The sequence below is a fragment of the Panthera pardus genome, unplaced genomic scaffold (assembly GCF_024362965.1).
Source record: "Panthera pardus isolate Hobbes unplaced genomic scaffold, ASM2436296v1 HiC_scaffold_25, whole genome shotgun sequence".
In the NCBI taxonomy this organism is placed as follows: domain Eukaryota; kingdom Metazoa; phylum Chordata; class Mammalia; order Carnivora; family Felidae; genus Panthera; species Panthera pardus.
In genome coordinates, this window is record NW_026526821.1 from 11,245,837 (window position 1) to 11,263,207 (window position 17,371).

A 17,371-nucleotide genomic window follows, 5' to 3' on the forward strand; every position below is an offset into this window, starting at 1 on the left:
TTTGATTTTTAAAATCAAAGTTCATTTAGTGATAATGTACATTTTATAATAAAATTGTAGTAAAATACTGACATTTGATAGTTTAAACAAAGTATCATTCATGTAAAAATCATGTTGCATGTAAAATTTAATTAGAAAATTCATAGTTCACAAAAGTACATATATTTTTGTTGATAGCTCATGAGAACATCATAAATTTACTCAAGATACAGAACAAAATTCACAGTTAGGCTTGACATTTAGTACTACAAAATTTTATGTGGAGTCCACTGATATTTTTGTTAATTAGGTATACCTGGAATAATTGAGACTGCCAATGATTTGGCATTTTAGTGTACAACCAAGGTCCATACTGGCTTTACAATACGTCTAGTCATCAGTTATGTCACCAATAATTTAAATGAGAAATCTACCTTAAAACACCACTCATATATGCCCTTAGCAGGATAATTAAAATAAAAAGCACTAGCAGCTTTGATTTCCATTTTCGTGAATACATACAAGACAAATCTGTACTTTATAGTTAAAATGTGTACAAAAAGTCAAGCCCTGAAGTATTTTTCCCAAGAGAGAAGCTCTGATGTTAAAACTTTGTTAAAAAAAAAAAAAAGGAGAGAGAGGTAGTGTGTGAAAGGATTTTTACTTAAAATGTTAAACCCCTGCACCGCTTAAAATACGCATGAAATTTAACCTATGTGTTAACATTTTGCCATTCAAGAGTCAAATTTGTATCAACTCACAGAATGTTAGAGCTGGAATGCCGTTAAAAAATAGTGGTATAGAAGCGGAAGAAGTCGGGTGACTTCAACGAAAAGGTACAGTGTCACATAATGTGCAGTTGTCAGTTTAGTGGTGCCGTGAGCAACACACATGACGTGTTCTGAGTCCAGCCACCTTCATCTAATGCGGACTTCTTCATGTGTTTTTCCCAGAGAGAAAATATCCTTCAAAACGGAGCCATTTAGTTCTTCATTGTTTCAATAGCACACAGTTGGTACAAAGGTACCCATCTGTCCTAGCCTTACCATAAAATTAATAATAAATAACTCAGAGGAAACTCCGTAAGCCCCAGGGCACGCGTGTGCGCCCCGCAGTCTTCTTACTTGCTACATACAAGCGGTGCTTGTGCACGTTGTCCAGTGGAATCAGGCGAGGGTTGGGAGCTAGCAGCCTTACCTCCAACTTGTCCTAAGTGGGTGCATCGGAAAATAATAAATAGCCTCATAACATTAATAGCAATAAATGCTACCTGTCCAAGGTGAATACTATATTATTTCTCATAAAGTGTAGGCAGTGTCCCTAGAAATCCCAGTAAGGAAAACCCACGTATCTCATACAAAAAGTGCACAAGTTTGTCCTGTGTGTAAAAATCTCTTAATTTGGGTGCATTTTTTAATCCAAAGTGATTCATACTACTCAAATACGTGAAAAGAGTATAAAAGCACGCCAACAAAACACTAACGACAAAAGGAATGATTTCCAATGAGATGGGAATGAGACAGAAGAGATTAAGGGGGTCTCAAGTATCACCAGTTGATGGAACTGCCTTTGACAACGTAAGTCATACACATATGGAATGAGTTCGTAAATAGGAAAGCTAAAGGATGAACAAACTTTTAACCTGGACAACTGTTACGGTTTCTTAATTCAAGACCATGGCTTCAATGCTTTATGACCTAGGAAGCAATTCCTAAAAACAGTCAATTGGTTCGATTTCTTAGAAATTAGGGGGGAAAGAAGGCATTTGAAAAAATTACTTGTAACAATTAGCAACGGAGGAATAACATTAAAAAATCAAGATAAAATACAAGAAACATAGGAGCTGAGGTCCCCAAGGTACCAAAGGACAGAATCGGACTTCTTCACATTAGAATTAAAAAAATATATAGTTAAAAGAAAAAGCTAACTGGGCTCTGCACAGCAGGTTAAATACACAACCACTTTGAACGGAAATGATCTGGCCCTCTCGTAATTCTGAGAACGCGCCCTGACATCCAGTTCTCTGTAGACAAAATAGCAAAAGCACATAATTTCATTAGCAAAGGCCCCTTTTAGACTTAAACTCACCTCTGACAAACCCAAGTTTGTATTAACAATTATCAAACTACTATTTTAATAACATTTTAAGCTTGCAATATTATTTTTCTCATGCCTGCTCCAGGTCACTGGTTCAGAGGTATATATGCTTTAAACTACCGAATTTACAAGTCCCTACGGCATCCTCACTCAGAAGACATTCAGACAAAGGTTTCATAGTGTTATGATCGTCCCGTCTTCTTCTAAGAGTTTTTGATCTGGAGCACGTGTTTCTGTACTTGTGCCACTTGCGACGGGGGCTAAGCTCACTTCATTAGAAGGAATAAAACCATTCTGTCCAGATTCAAAATTGAGTTCTATTTGCGTTAGTGATTCCAGGCTCTCGGTAGCGGGAACAGCTTTCGGAATCTGCTGCGGCACTCCGTCACCTTCAATAATAATGTCGTCCTCATCACTGTCTTCATCCTCTGGCTCAAAGCTCGGCTCTGCCTGCTGGGAATAGCCCAGAAGGCTGTTATCAGTGGACTGGCCAGAGCTGCCAGAAGTCCGACTGTTGCGGACAACATTGTTCCTCTGGTTTGCTGGTCTCACCGTGATGATGAGGTTGCGGCTGTTGGCGATCATCATGTCTGTTACTTGATCAAGACTCTTCCCTGAAACTTCTATGCCGTTGACTTCTAAGACTTCATCATTCACAGCTAACAGTCCTGTGCTTTGAGCCAGGCCTCCGGGGACAAGTCTGGATATAAAGATCCCTGGGACCTTCTCTAAGCCATGAGGTGTTACCCTGACACTGGAGCCATCCCGGATGTAGAACCCCAAGGGTTTCTCAGTGCCGTACTTGTAAAGACGAACCCTACGATGTGTTTCTGGGAGAATATCCACGTCTATAATAGAAGACACGGGTCTGAAGTCTTGGGGCATGCTAATGACTATATGTGGCTTTTTTCTATGGTTGTCAGGACGCAATACGTTGGTTAAAACATTCTTCTTCTTTATTAGTGTGTCTGTACCAAAGGCACTGTAGTCTGCTTCTTCTGTTTAAAAATAAAATACGATAATTATAGAGATACTGTAAAAACACCCACTTATCTACAGTTGAATCTCTACAGAAGGGAGAACTCACATGCATTTGGTACACAAACAATTTAAATATTAGCTTCTAATCAGATCAAAATGTAGTGCAGCGGTAAGACTGCTGTACCAGAAGGAAACCACTAGGTGGCCCTCTCAAGTACACATCACAAAAGAAGCAAATGCTGAAGTTAAATCTGAGCAAGCTCAAAGGCTATTAAGCATTAAGAGGGCAAACACAATTCTGGTAAGTCTTACAAACCATTCTTAAACATCATTTCAAATGCGTTACATAAAATGTATTTTCCCTTCATTTAAGAACCTCCAGTTTGCATTATTTCTGATTCTCCTCGATGTAAAACGCGACACTTTTGAATCCCAAGGTAAATCAAGAGAATGAACCTGTATGAGAGGCTGACTGGGCAGATAATATGCATTAAATGATAATGTAATAAGAGGAATATAGACCTAGAACTTAGGGATTTTGGTCTTCTGCGAATGTTCTCTTCCAGCTTTCCAGGGGGGAATTCTTCATCTCCCATTTTCCCACTTTGAAAGACGCTGAAGTGGAAGATTTTTAACTTTTTTCTTCACCGTGTGTGAAACAACGGGGGGCAAAGGAACCTGTCTGGGTGGCGGGGACACAACCGGCGGGAGGGAGGACCCTGGCAGCCCGGAGCTGCTGGCTGCCTCATTTAACGTGCGGCACGGCCCCCTTGCTGCAGGCATCTTTCTTCCACTAAAGAAATCTGTGTGGCCAAATCCAATTTGCCACGGAGCCTTGTTTTTTTAGGTAAAAAATTTCTCATTTTTAAATGCTGATACCCAATTAAATAACAACAAAAACCAGCTTGAGCCAAATAACATCCGCGGGCTTGAATTCATTCTTCCAGCCAGCAATCTAGAATTCTGATGTAAACTAAGGGAAAACAGGGCACCTAAAACCAGATAGGTATTCTTCAATCACACTGTTGAAGGAAGGCATCTACAAACAAAACATCTCATCAGAAAATGAGGTAGAAAAGGAAATGAAATTGACCACAGGTACAAAACTTGAAATCATGTTTCAAAAATGACCAATGAGAAGAAATTAAAAAATCTTAGCCTCAGCTCCTGCTACAGAGAATAGATCACTGTACTGTGTGGTACAGGGCTTAGCTTCCGTTCTTTCCCTGCACTCTCACCTTCTATTGATAAATATTTCCATCTTTACTCTATAAACCAGGAAATCAAGGGTACAAAATAACCATTAAGAGTACAAAATACAGAGAAAGACTGGACCTGGATTTTCTTATCTGGCCAATACCTTACGCATTCACATAATGAGTATTAAGTGTCAGGTGTGGGTCTGAATATGGAGAACTTGGGTATTTTTTTCTCATGTGGCTTGAACATTCTTTAAAAGCTAGCTGCAGAGGGGCGTCTGGGTGGCGAGTTGGTTAGGCGTCCAACTTAGTTAGGCACAGGTCATGAGGTCGAGCCCCACACCGGGCTCTCTGATGTCAGTGCAGAACACACTTCAGATCCTGTCTGTCTCTCTCTCAAAAATAAACAAACATTAAAAAAAAAAAAAAAAAAAAAAAAGGCTAGTTGCAGATAAATGTACAAGACCAGGGGTACCTTAATTTTTGGCATTTTTTCCCCCTGGGGCAAATTCTGTCTTCATTTATAAAATATGCATACTATGTTCCTACAGAGACAAATTTATTTATAATTTGGCTTTGGAAATTAACCCAGTGACACAAGAATCTTTTTGGCAACACTTGGCAAAGACTATCAACAACAGTCTTCTACTGAATGTATTTTCCCAAAAGTATCTTTTCATTTTAAAACAATCAATTTAAAAAAAACCTACATAATATTTATAAGGAAAATTCCACACTGTACACACTGGAACAAAATTAAGTTGCCTACATGGGAAACCTGACCCCCGCCCTCCCCCCAAAAAAGAAAAAACAATCCTAAATCTGCATAATTTGGCATTGCATCCAGACTGTTTGAATGCTCTCTGCTAAATTCTCAAAAGCAATATGCCCCAGTACAAAGGCACCTTTGTTCTCCCATCTAGCTAATCAGTTTCTAGCCACTGGGAAAAGAAATATTTTGGCAGGAAGCCAGGGTGCAGAGTGTTAGTTTAAAGTGTAAAGGTGACTGTCCACTGGGAACCGGGAGTTCATTTTCTACCTGAGTCTGTGTATCAAAGCACTGAACTCAGAATGAGATGGAAAGTTTGCAAACTTGGTTCACAGCAACCTCCCCGCCCCCCACGCCGTAAAAACCCGGGCTTATGCAACAGTACATGATACAGGCTCAACACCTCCCTTATCCCAAGCCCGTCTCTCAGCCACAGCGTCAGCTAACTGCGATCATCACGGATCCACTTGGAATGCCTGCCAGGAGCCAAACTGCGGGTCTCCCTTCCTTACAGAAAGTTCCTGTGCTTTACTTAAGAGAGGAGCCTTGCAGCCACTCCCCGGGACCTCTTACTCTTGCAACAGTTAATTCCGAAAGGCCTGGCTGTCTCATTCCTTAACGGACATTGAGTCGTGAGTCAGATTCAGAACAGGGGGTAAGGGTCCGCTAGTGACCTAGGGCAGGCACAGATACACGAAATAAAAGCCTACGGTGTTAAAGCAAATCTGGGGGATAAAAAAACCCAAACCCTCCTATAAACCCCATCAGCACCCCTGTAGAGTAAACACAGTAACAGTTCACAGTAATCAAGAAAGTTCACGATGACCCATCTGAAGTTCGATGAGAAGACAGGGAAGGAAGTAATTTCTGAAATTATCCTCCTCCAGGGTCGACAAACTTTTCCCCAAAAGAGCTCTGGAGTAAGTATTTTAGGTGTTGCAGGTCATATAGTCGCTGCTGCAAAAGCCACGATCAGTACGTAAAGGAATGAGTGTGGCCGTGGTCCAAGAAAACTTTATTTACAAAAACAGCCAGCAAGCCTTGTTTGCCAACCTTTGTTCTAATCCAAAATGGTTAAATGAACTAGATCTGGCAGCTTTAAAAGGATTAAATATCACCTAAAGCAACATTCAAAGTATGCAAATCCCTTCACTTCCTAATATAAGCAAACCAATCACCAAACGCGAAGCTGCACTAGGATGTAGCCAGGCCGATCCTGCGACCAAGAGAAGGTGGGGGCTTGTTCTCGTGGTGCTTGCACTCCACAAGAGGGGACTCCACAAGAGGGGACTCCACAAGAGGGGACTCCACAAGAGGGGCCGGCAACCCGAATTTCAAACAATTAGGTTATTAGAAGGAGCCAAGAAGTGTGGTTTGTCTACAGTGCACCGTAGGAGCCTGGCCTGGTTTGCAGGGAGACACAAGGCTTCTCCAGGGAAGTGAGGTTTGTGCTGAGACTGGAAAAGAAGCCAGTAGCTAATCAGGTAGAAGGGAGGGAAGAATGTTCCAGGCACAGGATCCAACGAATATAGAGAAGGGCTGGATGGGGCAGACGAAGAAGTCCAATAGAGAGAGGGGGGGAGGGGAGGAGAAGGAGCCAAGAGCCCAGTTAGAGGCAGCAGGGGCCCTGCAGACAAACAGGGCCTGGGGGGTGGGGGGGTTGTTAAGGATTATGGACTTCAGCCTAAGGGCAATGGGAAGAAAACCAAAGGTTTGGGTTTTTCTACTAAGCTCACCCAGGCTGTAAACTGGAGAATGGCCCTGAGGGAGAAAACGGGGAGCCGTGAAGTGATTTTGGATGGCCCCTGGCCTGGAGCAGAGGTAGTGCTGATGGGGAAACGAACGTGAAAAATAATTAGAACAGTTTTAATACTAACAGGCTCGGTGCCTGAGCAAAAGGGAGGCATGTGTCAAAGGTGACACCCAGGTTTCTGTCATGAGCAACTCGTGTCACAATTTCTTCTTTTTATTTTATTTGACCTTATTTCTTGGGCCACACCTTTAAACCATTTTTTACAATTTACAATTAAAATGCATATCCTTTAGAGCATTTTTAAGTCGAACCCTGATTCACTGAAATGGAGTCTTAAAGCCCATCTGCAGAATAATGTCGAGTGCACAGTTTTAAGAGATGAATGGGGTGCCTGACCAGGTGTCTGGGCCACAAGACCATGTCTTAAGTGAGAGAGTGTGTAAAGGGAGGCCCTTCTAGTGTTTCCAGCAAACTCTTCTGAATAAATCCAAGATAAAAATGCATTTGTCTGAGATCATACAAAAACTGATGGTAATAGACCACGAAGTTGTGGTGTGGATATTCTGATCAGATCTGGGGAGGAGTCTGAGCACCACAACAGATCCCAGACTTGGCTGCCTGTCATGCGAGCTGCGAAGCTTTTAAACTCCAACAGGGGAAGGGGGCTGACAAAAGATCTGGCAATCTTCTCTGTGAATACAACTTTTAAGATACCAGAGACTTTATCTTCTTTTGGTTCTGCTTCGGATGATAATAGCCCTAGAGATGGGGTCTTTCTTCTAACAACAAATTATTATAAAACATAAAACCTTTCAAGATATGTAACGATAGTTTATGCATTCAACTGTGACCTTTCAATTCAAAGAAACTCTTAGAAGCATCAGATTTTCAATTAAAGATGTACCGTAAAAGACACAGTTTTAAAATTTTAAATGGTTCTGAAGTTTGTTTTTTAAAATCACTTGGTACCATATCAAATGTAATTGCTGCCCTAACGATTCCTAAACTGGGATCAACAAGCCAAGAAAACAGAAAATGTGTTGTAATTAAGCAGTGAAATGTTACTATATGTAATGTCATGCTTTATATTAGTTTCCTGACTTTAATGCTGATTATCATTTACATAAAATCAGCTTTCTACTTACGCATCTGTTGATCTTTAAAAGAAAAAAAAGTATCACCGTGAATCACAGGGCAATGAGCAAGTCTGTAAGACAGACAGTAAAGATAACTAACTTGCCCTTACATAAGGTGACTTCAGGTCTGATAAAGGTGGGAGGGTCAGGGGGCTTTGGCTAGGGTGGTCCAAAGAGACTCCTAGAAGAAAGTTATGTGTGTTAAGATCTGAATGATGAGGAGGGAGCCATGGGAGGAGCAAGGAAAAGGGGAAAAGAACAGCAGAAACACAGAGAGAGCAACAAGCTTTCCAAATCTGAGCCAGAAAGCAAGCCAGCCTGGTGGGCTGTGATGAGGGAGTAGGGGAACAGAGAAAGATGACGTTGTAAAGTCCAAGGCAGGAAGGATGTTATTCTGGGTAGAGTGGGAAGGGAGAAGGGGGGTTATGAAGCAGGAATGACTCGACCAGCTTACTTTTCTGCCTTCCTTAAGTCCTATTTGCATTACACTTTCATTTTAATTTTAATTTTAATGTTTATTTATTTTTGAGACAGACAGAGATAGGATGCGAGTGGGTTAGGAGCAGAGAGAGAGAGAGAGAGAGAGAGAGAGAGAGAGAGACAGAGACAGAGAGACAGAGACAGAGTCTGAAGCAGGCTCCAGGTTCCAGGCTATCAGCACAGAGCCCGACGCGGGGCTCGAAATTACCAGCTGTGAGATCATGACCTGAGCCGAAGTCTGACGCTCAACCGACTGAGCCACCCAGGCGCCCCAAATTACACTTGTATTTTTAAAAGCAAAAATGTTCTGTTGAATGCACTGCCTATTTCTAAATCAAATTCTAAGAGCTGTTCACTATATTGGACATTTACTTCTAGGGCAAAGAAAACTTTTGTTCACATAGAAACATATTTAAAAAGCAAATAGCAGAACATAACCTCCCTTACCAGACATCAGGATTAATCCCACAATCATTAAGTGTCACTATTCCAGTAATAAGCACACGTAGTGGTATAATCCAACTCCTAAAATCTAACAAAAAGGATAATCCAACAAAATTTTGTCGGATGGCAGGAGTTTAAAAATAGTCACTCCTCATTTCAATACACATTCCAAACAGCAATGAAGTTTTTAATGAAAATTACAATGGCTAACAAGGAAGGCCTACCACTCAATGATTCAGCTTCTTCTGCTTAACACAAGTTCCGCTTGAATGTCTTGTCTTCTCTCCTCTACTGCCGTTCCTTCCTCTCCAACAGTCTCTACACAACTAGACAAGGGCCCACTCCTGTCTTCATCCCTGCGAGACCTGATGTCCACTCTCAAGAATTTCAATGATCACTTTTCCAGACTTTCAATCTTCTCTGACGAGCCTCTAGATCTCGATCATAAGTTCCAGTCTCCTACTTCCAATTTCCTATATGACACAATTAAAACTCATCAGCCAAATAAGCCCCCCCCCCCCTTTTTTTAATGTTTAGTCTATTTTTGAGAGAGAGACAGACAGACAGAGCATGAATGGGGAGGGGCAGAGAGAGAAGGAGACACAGAACCCAAAACAAGCTCCAGGCTCCGAGTTGTCAGCACAGAGCCCGACGTGGGGCTTAACCCCACAAACTGCAAGATCATGACCTGAGACGAAGTCAGCACTTGACCAACTGAGCCACCCAGGCACCCCCCCAAATAAGCCTTTTTTGTTCTAAAACCAAATCCATTTTCTTTCCAAGTCAATGTCCCTCTTCCAAATTCTGCTTGTTTATGGCACTGTCCCAGCCATCAGACTCAAACCCAGAAACCTATTTATTCTGTTTGAGTCCTCTTCATGTCCCCACCATGCAGTGGGGAGCAGTGACTCTCAAGTACCAGATTCGCCCCTTTCCTCACCTGCCTCCTCCACCGGGGCAGCTTCCCGGCTGCCTCGTCATGCCAGCTACTTGTCCTCTCCTCTAAGACCGCTGCTCACTCCATCTCATCCCCAACAGCCAAATTAATCTTCCTAGGCTAATACTCTAATTGTACTACACCACTGTTAGGTTCCTACGCAATCCATCTCTGGGGTCTCTGGGAAAATTAACGTGTGTGCTTCTAAGTATTTTGTGAACAGCGTAAATGTGACCCTCGGAGGTTTGTCGGTGGACTTTAGTTCCTCCAAACCTAGAAAAGCAGAGCTATAAGACCAGTGCGGTCCCAAAGCCCTGGGAGTGGTCCAAGGCTTATCAACCGATTGGAAATAAAGTTTCACCTTCAAGGGTAATCCCCACCCATTCTCTCAAACTGCTCTCTGGGTTGGTTTATAAACATAGAAAGGCTCTCATTATCCCGCCAAGACTGAGCTTGCTGCTGTCACACTGGCTTTCTAAACCTCTTCATTTACCAAAGACAAAGGAATAAACCCCACACATCAGGCCCATGTGCAGACAGGCAGACACGAAGGAGGCCGTAAAGTTTAAAAAAAAAAAAAAAGTTTTAAGACTCAAAGTACATTTGAAAATGCTTGTCCCACAGAATGATTTTTCAAATGTTCTTTTGCAAGACTAATATCAGTGTTTAAATTCCTCCAAAATAATGGCTTCCTATCTAATTTTCCAGATAACTAACTAACATTATTTCTGTGAAAAACATCCTAAATAAGTAACTTTCCTTCAGGTATCTATTAAGTAGTAAACACAGCATCTGAGAGTTCGTTGCCACCAAAAAAAAAAAAAAAAAAAAAATTAGAATGTTTCTCTGATTTCAAAGTCATAGCCTTTCCAAAACATCTTTCTGAATGAACAAAACTCTATTCACCAAAGTGAATATTCAATGCATATCCTATCAATGAGGAAAATAAACTACTTCTGTTTCTAAAACAATTCTTCTACACAGTGGTACTTACCCTTTTTTTGTATAAAAATCCTAAGTAGTGGATTGGCCGTTGAAACAGCTTTGTGATAATTATCGTCATTGTTTATAGGTAGTAAGTCTCCATGGATGTCCGCATAGCCTACTAAAACGTCAACATTGGGTATCTTATGAACATGTTGCAGTAATCCATAAAACTCCTCAAATTTTCCAGGTTTGGATCTTTCCAGTGAAAACCGACGAAATTCCGCTCCAAACTATAAATACAATGAACACATTAATTAAAAACAAAATAAGTAACAGGACCCGATTTGAAAATGCAGGCCACAGGAAAATTAACAGGCACGGTACTTCCCTTAATAAACAAGATAGTGGCAGTGACACAGTCCTTGGAACCCTCACAATCTGGAGATAAAACAGCATAAGAAAGGCACAGGAATGTGCCTTCTCACCACTGCATCTCTGAGGGGCACTCCCTTCAGGAGATGCAGGCTCACTTCAACCCCTGGGGTACGCAGGCCTCACTGGGGACTGTCCTGCAACGGTGACTCAGCTCAAACCGGTCTGGAGCCCAGATCTCGACCGGCAGTACTCTCCCCACTCAGGCCGTGTGGTAACAAAGATGCGCCCAAGTCTTTATTTTGGTCATTAGCAAAAAGTACCTAAGTTTCTTCCCTTATAAAAGGGATTATGACTTCGCAGGAAGTGGCAAGAATTAACAGCAACATATAAAAAAGGGGCTTTGAGTTTCTTGGCATTAAGCTACCACACAAATAGAGGTATATAAGAAATAGGTCTAGAGATAAGGAGTATCTTCCCTATGATAATGCTGGAAAAAAGAAGCTTTATTAATACATAAAATGTATATCCTACAACCACCCACATAACTAACACAAGAAGTGGTTATGTGCTTGGCACAGTGCTGAGCCCTATAGATGGGCTGGGAGCAGGAGCTCACCAATTAGTGGGTAAAGAGGACAATGACATCAGCAAGGTCTTAAGGGATCAAAGAAACACCTCTATCAGACCCAATATTTACCTTCACAATTCTGATTTTCGGGTATGTTTCCCTACTCTAGAATCACATCTCTGCTCTCCAAATGCCAGATGATTAAAGTGGCTGTTATTGAACACTAAGGACTGGCTTCATCTAGTCCCTGATGAACAGAATCTATGACTTAATATGGGACTACCTTCCTCAATGTGGAAACCTAGGAAAGGTTCATCAGCCTTCCTCAAAAAGTGTCCTGGCCACAGAAGTCTAGAAATGCTATGTAACTATAATCACACTCTTAAGGAATCACTGTGGAGACCGGATATTACAGACTCAGTTCAGTCCTACAGTTGATTTTTTTTTTCAATTTTAAACAAATGTTTGCCAAATATGTTCTACCACTGAACTTATTTTTCCTCTAAATATCTACTATTAACAAGAAATATTAATGTATTCTAATGTAATGTAATGCTAACACAGCCTTAAGCATCATGCAGAGAAAGTCACCGTCAGAATAATTTGAGAGGTTACAAATGTGTCAATTCATCTTCCCAAGGACCTATGGGATATCTGAAGTCACTGTCCTTATTGTATTTAAGAAGTTCATCTGCTTACTAATACCCACACTGCTCACTAGTTTTAAATTAAGTTAAAAACTCCCTAAAGCTGACTCTTACCTCTAATAAATAATTTAAAAAGTTTCCAAAACACATTCTTGAAACACAAACACCAGCATTTGTCAAGAATATAAGGTGACTCATACCTAAAACTCTCAAAAAGTTTAGTCACACCTTCATGTTTCAAGGTAAATAAAAACTGGGCAACACCCTTCATATCAGAGCTAGTCTTACGATGTTATCAAAAGTCTGTTTCTCCTCCATTTTCTTTATTCTGGTATCATAAGGCAGAATTGCTAGTGTTTTCTGATTCATGCCAGGGTTATCACTTCTCCTGGTACATGTATAAGAGTAACATCTAACAACTGAACATTTCAGGGCTCCAATGTCTTTGCTTTTGCTAAAGCTTTTGGGTGAAAAGCTTCTGCTTAACATTTTTTCTCTTCCTTAAATGTTAGGATAAAAACAATGAAAAACTGTATGGCTTCACGGCAGCTGTGCCCTTTTGCAAATGTTAGCAGAAAACAAAACCAAACAAGAGAAACTGTTATGCTTCTTGCAGAAAAACAGGACCAAGAGAACTTTTGACTACGTGAAGAAAAATACTAAGAGAGAAAATCAAGACCCACTCAACAACTATCCACTATGTGAACCATTTATAACCCTTTTTTAGCCCAGTCTACTTTGTCCTGGCCACACAGAATTTGGCCTTCTCCCCTGGGAGAATGGACACCTTCTCTCAGCATCTGTTGGTACATCCGAGAAAAGCAAAGTTAATTTTGATATTGTCTGCCCACGAATAACAATCAGAAAATGTACAGCTCAGGAGCTGTCCCAAGGTTATTAAAGGATACCCCCTTCAATACTGATTAAGAACTCTCCTAGGTCCGCAAAGATAATTAAGTTGACACACTGTTTTCTACGCAGAAGTAAAAGAGATTCCCAAACGTGGATCTGCACATCACCTGGTCCTGGCTGCAACCTCTTGAGGATCAGTTTTGTAAAAAGCTCTGATATCACCAAAGCAGTGACAAAGGGAAATACTGTTTCAAACATCTGTCCAAATATTTTTTAAATGATAAGGAGGACAAGTGTTTAATTTAATCCACTGAAAATAAGTGTGTCAACAATATCTATTTAAAACACAAGGTGTCACAGACACATTAAAAACAGGACCTAATGCTGTGTCTATTCATCGACAGCTAGAACAATGATGGAGCCACACTTCACTTGGTGCGGGTTCTCAGAGCGCCTTGACTCTAGTTAAGAGAGGAGGTTCACTAACAGGGCAGCCTGGCAGGTCAAATAGGTAACATGTAGCAGACATAAGTGTGGGAAAGATTCACAGATCAGCTGACAGCAGAGAAGGGGCAGAAAGCCTGAAATTCCAGTCCCCAAATGCTCCAGGTTTCTAGTCCAAGAGATAAATTACCACTTCACTGTATTTATCAGTGCACGTAGAATCTCGACTCATTTTTCCTAGGATAAAAAAATTAAAGACTTGCTACCAAGATTAGGACCACAAACTGAATTTTAAAATTATGCAATATCATAAGTGTTTTTCTTTTCTTAACCTCAACTCCCACAGGCGCAACCTAGATTTATAACAGAAATGCCTGAGAAAGTTCAACCACTGGGCACAGAACCACTACTGCCCCTATGCAGCTCAGGAAAAACGTCTGTGTATCTGGAGTCATCTTAACCCTTAGCTTAAGCATGTCCCTCCAATTTGCTATGACAGTTCCATGGAGGACACAGGGAAGAGTGTATTCCTTAAACTGCCGTAATTGCATTTCTGTCCCTATTAAACAACGGTTTTTGCAACTAGTGCCTATCCTGATACACAAGTTAAGTCACAAATAGCATCGTTAAATGAGGTTACAAAAAATTCATGCCAATATTCTTGATGTCAGGATCTCAGTTACAGCAACCTACACAACTCTGCTTATCAACTCTAGACAATAAAACCATTCTATCCACGGGCTCCCTGATTTTGTATTTGCCCTAAGTAGTCTTACATTCAATGACGTTTCATTATTTTTTAAGTGGATACGTGCTGTACTGTTCTCCCAGGCTTGTACCCGCGTTTTGGTTTTCTCAACTCTATTTTAAACGTTCTCATAAACATCTGTATTCTATGGAGCGTAGAAGTTACTCTGTAAAAAGGCTTTCAGGTTTTGTCATGAAAGCAGAGCTTGGCGAAGTCATCACCTTTCTGAGCCCTCTGTTTTCTCTGAGAAGCAAACTAGATTAAGCTTTTTGACTCTTCAACTCATGGAAATGGTTTTGCTTGAAAATGTGGTTGCCCAACACCTCCAGGTTCCAGCTCAAAACCCCCTTTTGGAAAGCATGCTCTAACTAATCCCTACAGACTACCCTGCTCAGGGAGCCTTGCGATTCAGGAATTCAGTGGACAGGGACGGAATCCTCAGCAGACGGGCATACCGCTCGGTCAGGAATGAAAACACTTGATGTGAAAAGGTAGCACGATGGAATGAAAAGCGCATCCAGCCTCAAACTGTAAAGTGCTACTCAAACGAAAGGTGATAGTGTTAATTTTGTAGATTAAACGCCTACCAAAGTTAGTGCTGGAAAAATCCCTAGCAGGAAGCAAAGCTAACTTTAAAAGGGCTCTTGACTTCACTGGGCTCTCCCTTTCACCAACTCGATGCACCCTTGAACCGCAGAAAGGGGTAACATTTTGTGGCCCCGCGGGCTCCAAATACTTTGGACTCACAGACCAGGAGCTAGAATTCCCCCCCAAAGATTTCCTACCACCCAGCGCTCCCATCCCCGCACAGGAATGAGATTTAAGGAACGAGATTAAGTGCTCCACTGGTCTTCCCACCTGGGCTAGGGGCAAACCCAAGCCCCACCTTCGCCCCCTTCTCACCAAGTTTTCTCTCCGCTACCTCCTGCCTCCAAATCCCACTGCCGCACCCCCCCCCCCCGCGGTTGCAGACAACGGGCAGCCCCCTCAGGCCGCCCCGGCCACCCCCCTTCCCCTGGCCCCCATCGGCCGGCGGCTCCGCCCAGCCCGGCCCCGCGCACCTTGCTCTTCACCTCCATGGTGCCCAGGCAGCCGCTGCCCGCTCCGTGCCGGTGACTGCGGTTCATGCTGAGGCCGGGCCCCGCGGCGGCCTCCTCCGGCCGGGCCGCCCCTCGGGAGCGCAGGGAGCGAGTGCGCGGCCGGCGGGCTGGGGACGCGGCTGCGGCCCGGGCGCTTCCTCACAGGCACCTGCAGAGGGGGCGGCCGCGGCCCGTGTCTCCGCGCAGAGCTCCGCTCGGCTGGCTCCTCACGCGGCGAGACCAAGGGTCCGACTGGCGGCGCGGCGGGCGGGGACGCGACTCCCTCCCTCCGGGCCTCGGCGGCGGCCGCGACGGCGGAGAAGGAGGAGGAGGGGGCGGAGCAGAGGCGACAGGCGCCGCAGTCTCGCTCTCGGCCGCCTCCCCCGCACGCCCGCGCGCGCGCGCACCCGAGCCTGGCCGGAGCGGAGGCGCGTGAGCGCGCTCACCTGCAGTCGCCGCAGAAGCCTCGGCGGCTCGCGCTCCGCCCACACCCAATAGGAAGCGCGCACCTGCGCCCGCGCCGCCAACCAATCGATACCCGCCTCGCGAAGCGCGTGGGCGGACCGCCTTCTCGAAAATCCCGCCCACCGCCCTGCGATTGGCCCCGCGCTGCGAGGGAGGGGCGGGATCACCTGAAGCTTTGGGCCTCCTCCCCGGACCTAGCAGGACATCCATAAAGCGCATGCGCGGGCTCCGGCGTTTCCGCCTCGGGAAGGCCGGCCGGAAGCGCGAGCGCACCTGGAGAGGAGCTGGGGCGGGTGGGCCTTTTGCGCAAGCGCAGGCACGCGCCTGATCGCCCAGTCCCGGCGAGAGCGCGCCCGGCGCGGGGGTGTGCTGCGCGGCCCAGCGGGCTGCAGGAGTGGGGTGGGGCTGCTCGGTTCCCGCCGTCCCCGCCCCTCGTCCGCTTTGGGATGCTGCACCCTGCAGCAGCGTCCCTCCACCACCCGGTTGGGTCGTTTCGGCGTCCAGCTGCAAGTCTGGTTACAAAATAAAAGTTTTCTCGCCTCTGCAACAGTTACTAGGGGAGAGCATCAGGGCTCTTCAGGCTTGGTTTTGTCCGTAGAGATTTTTTCCTGCAATCCGTCAGGTCCCACGAGGTCGAGAGGGCGCCGTGAGGGAGGGAAACAGAGTCGAGGACCAGGATGGCTCCCCTCCGGTGCGGCTTCCCTGAGGACTTCCAGACCGGCCTTCCAGGGCTTTCTTTTTTCCTTTGCTTATTTTGTACTTGTTTATTTTTAACCTCTGAAGTCTTTCTCTCCCTCCTCCAGCCATTTCTTGGCCATTTGCTCTTTGCGCCAATGACAGCCTCTGGACAATGTCCTTTTCTCCCACCGGAGTGATAGAGCTGTGTCCCTGGTAAAAGACTGAACCCTTCTCTCCAAATGCCCCAGAGCAGGTTTCTTCTCAAAGGGACGCTGTTAAGCACTGGCCATGCCCAGGAAGTGGGCAGAAGACCCTCAAGTCCCCGCCCCCTGAAGAAGGACCCACCAGGGACCGGCTCACAAAGAGCTGTTGACCCCTCCCCTGCGCCCACCTGGGGCTGGGGGCAGGAACGGTTATACCCTGCCTAACCGTGGCCAGGACGAATTGCTTAGGGTGCTTGGTCCCACCCGAGTCCTCAGGGCCTTCCCCTCACCGTCTACCTACCTCAGATCCCGTCTGACACCTTGTACATCCTTGTCAGCACGTGTGTGGCAGGTTTCGGGTTTTTTTCATGTTTTTGGAGTAATCTGGCCCCGCCCCAGGACGAAAGCAATGAGGAGGCAGGGACCACATCAACCACGTCAACTCACTGTTCAGCAGGTAGCAAGGTACCTGACCCAGATAGGTCTTTGCCCCGGGCCGGCGTGGAGCGAGTGTGGTTTCCCCGTGCTAACTTTGCCCCACCTGGGCTCCAAGGTGAGAAGCCCGTCTTTCCCCCTGGCGGTGGGGGAGGGGGTTCGGTTCACCATGTGT

At 44.5% G+C, this 17,371-nt stretch overlaps 1 protein-coding gene across 1 annotated transcript; it reads right to left on the reverse strand.

The window, feature by feature from the left end:
* Positions 1 to 109: 109 nt before the first annotated feature.
* On the reverse strand, positions 110 to 15,886 carry PARD6B (par-6 family cell polarity regulator beta). The gene is made up of 3 exons (XM_053890142.1): positions 15,398 to 15,886; positions 10,770 to 10,992; positions 110 to 3,074 (listed from the first exon to the last, which is right to left on the reverse strand). Exons 1-3 carry the CDS (start codon positions 15,461 to 15,463, stop codon positions 2,251 to 2,253), a joined length of 1,113 nt encoding a protein of 370 aa, XP_053746117.1. The 5' UTR covers positions 15,464 to 15,886; the 3' UTR covers positions 110 to 2,250.
* Positions 15,887 to 17,371: the final 1,485 nt, after the last annotated feature.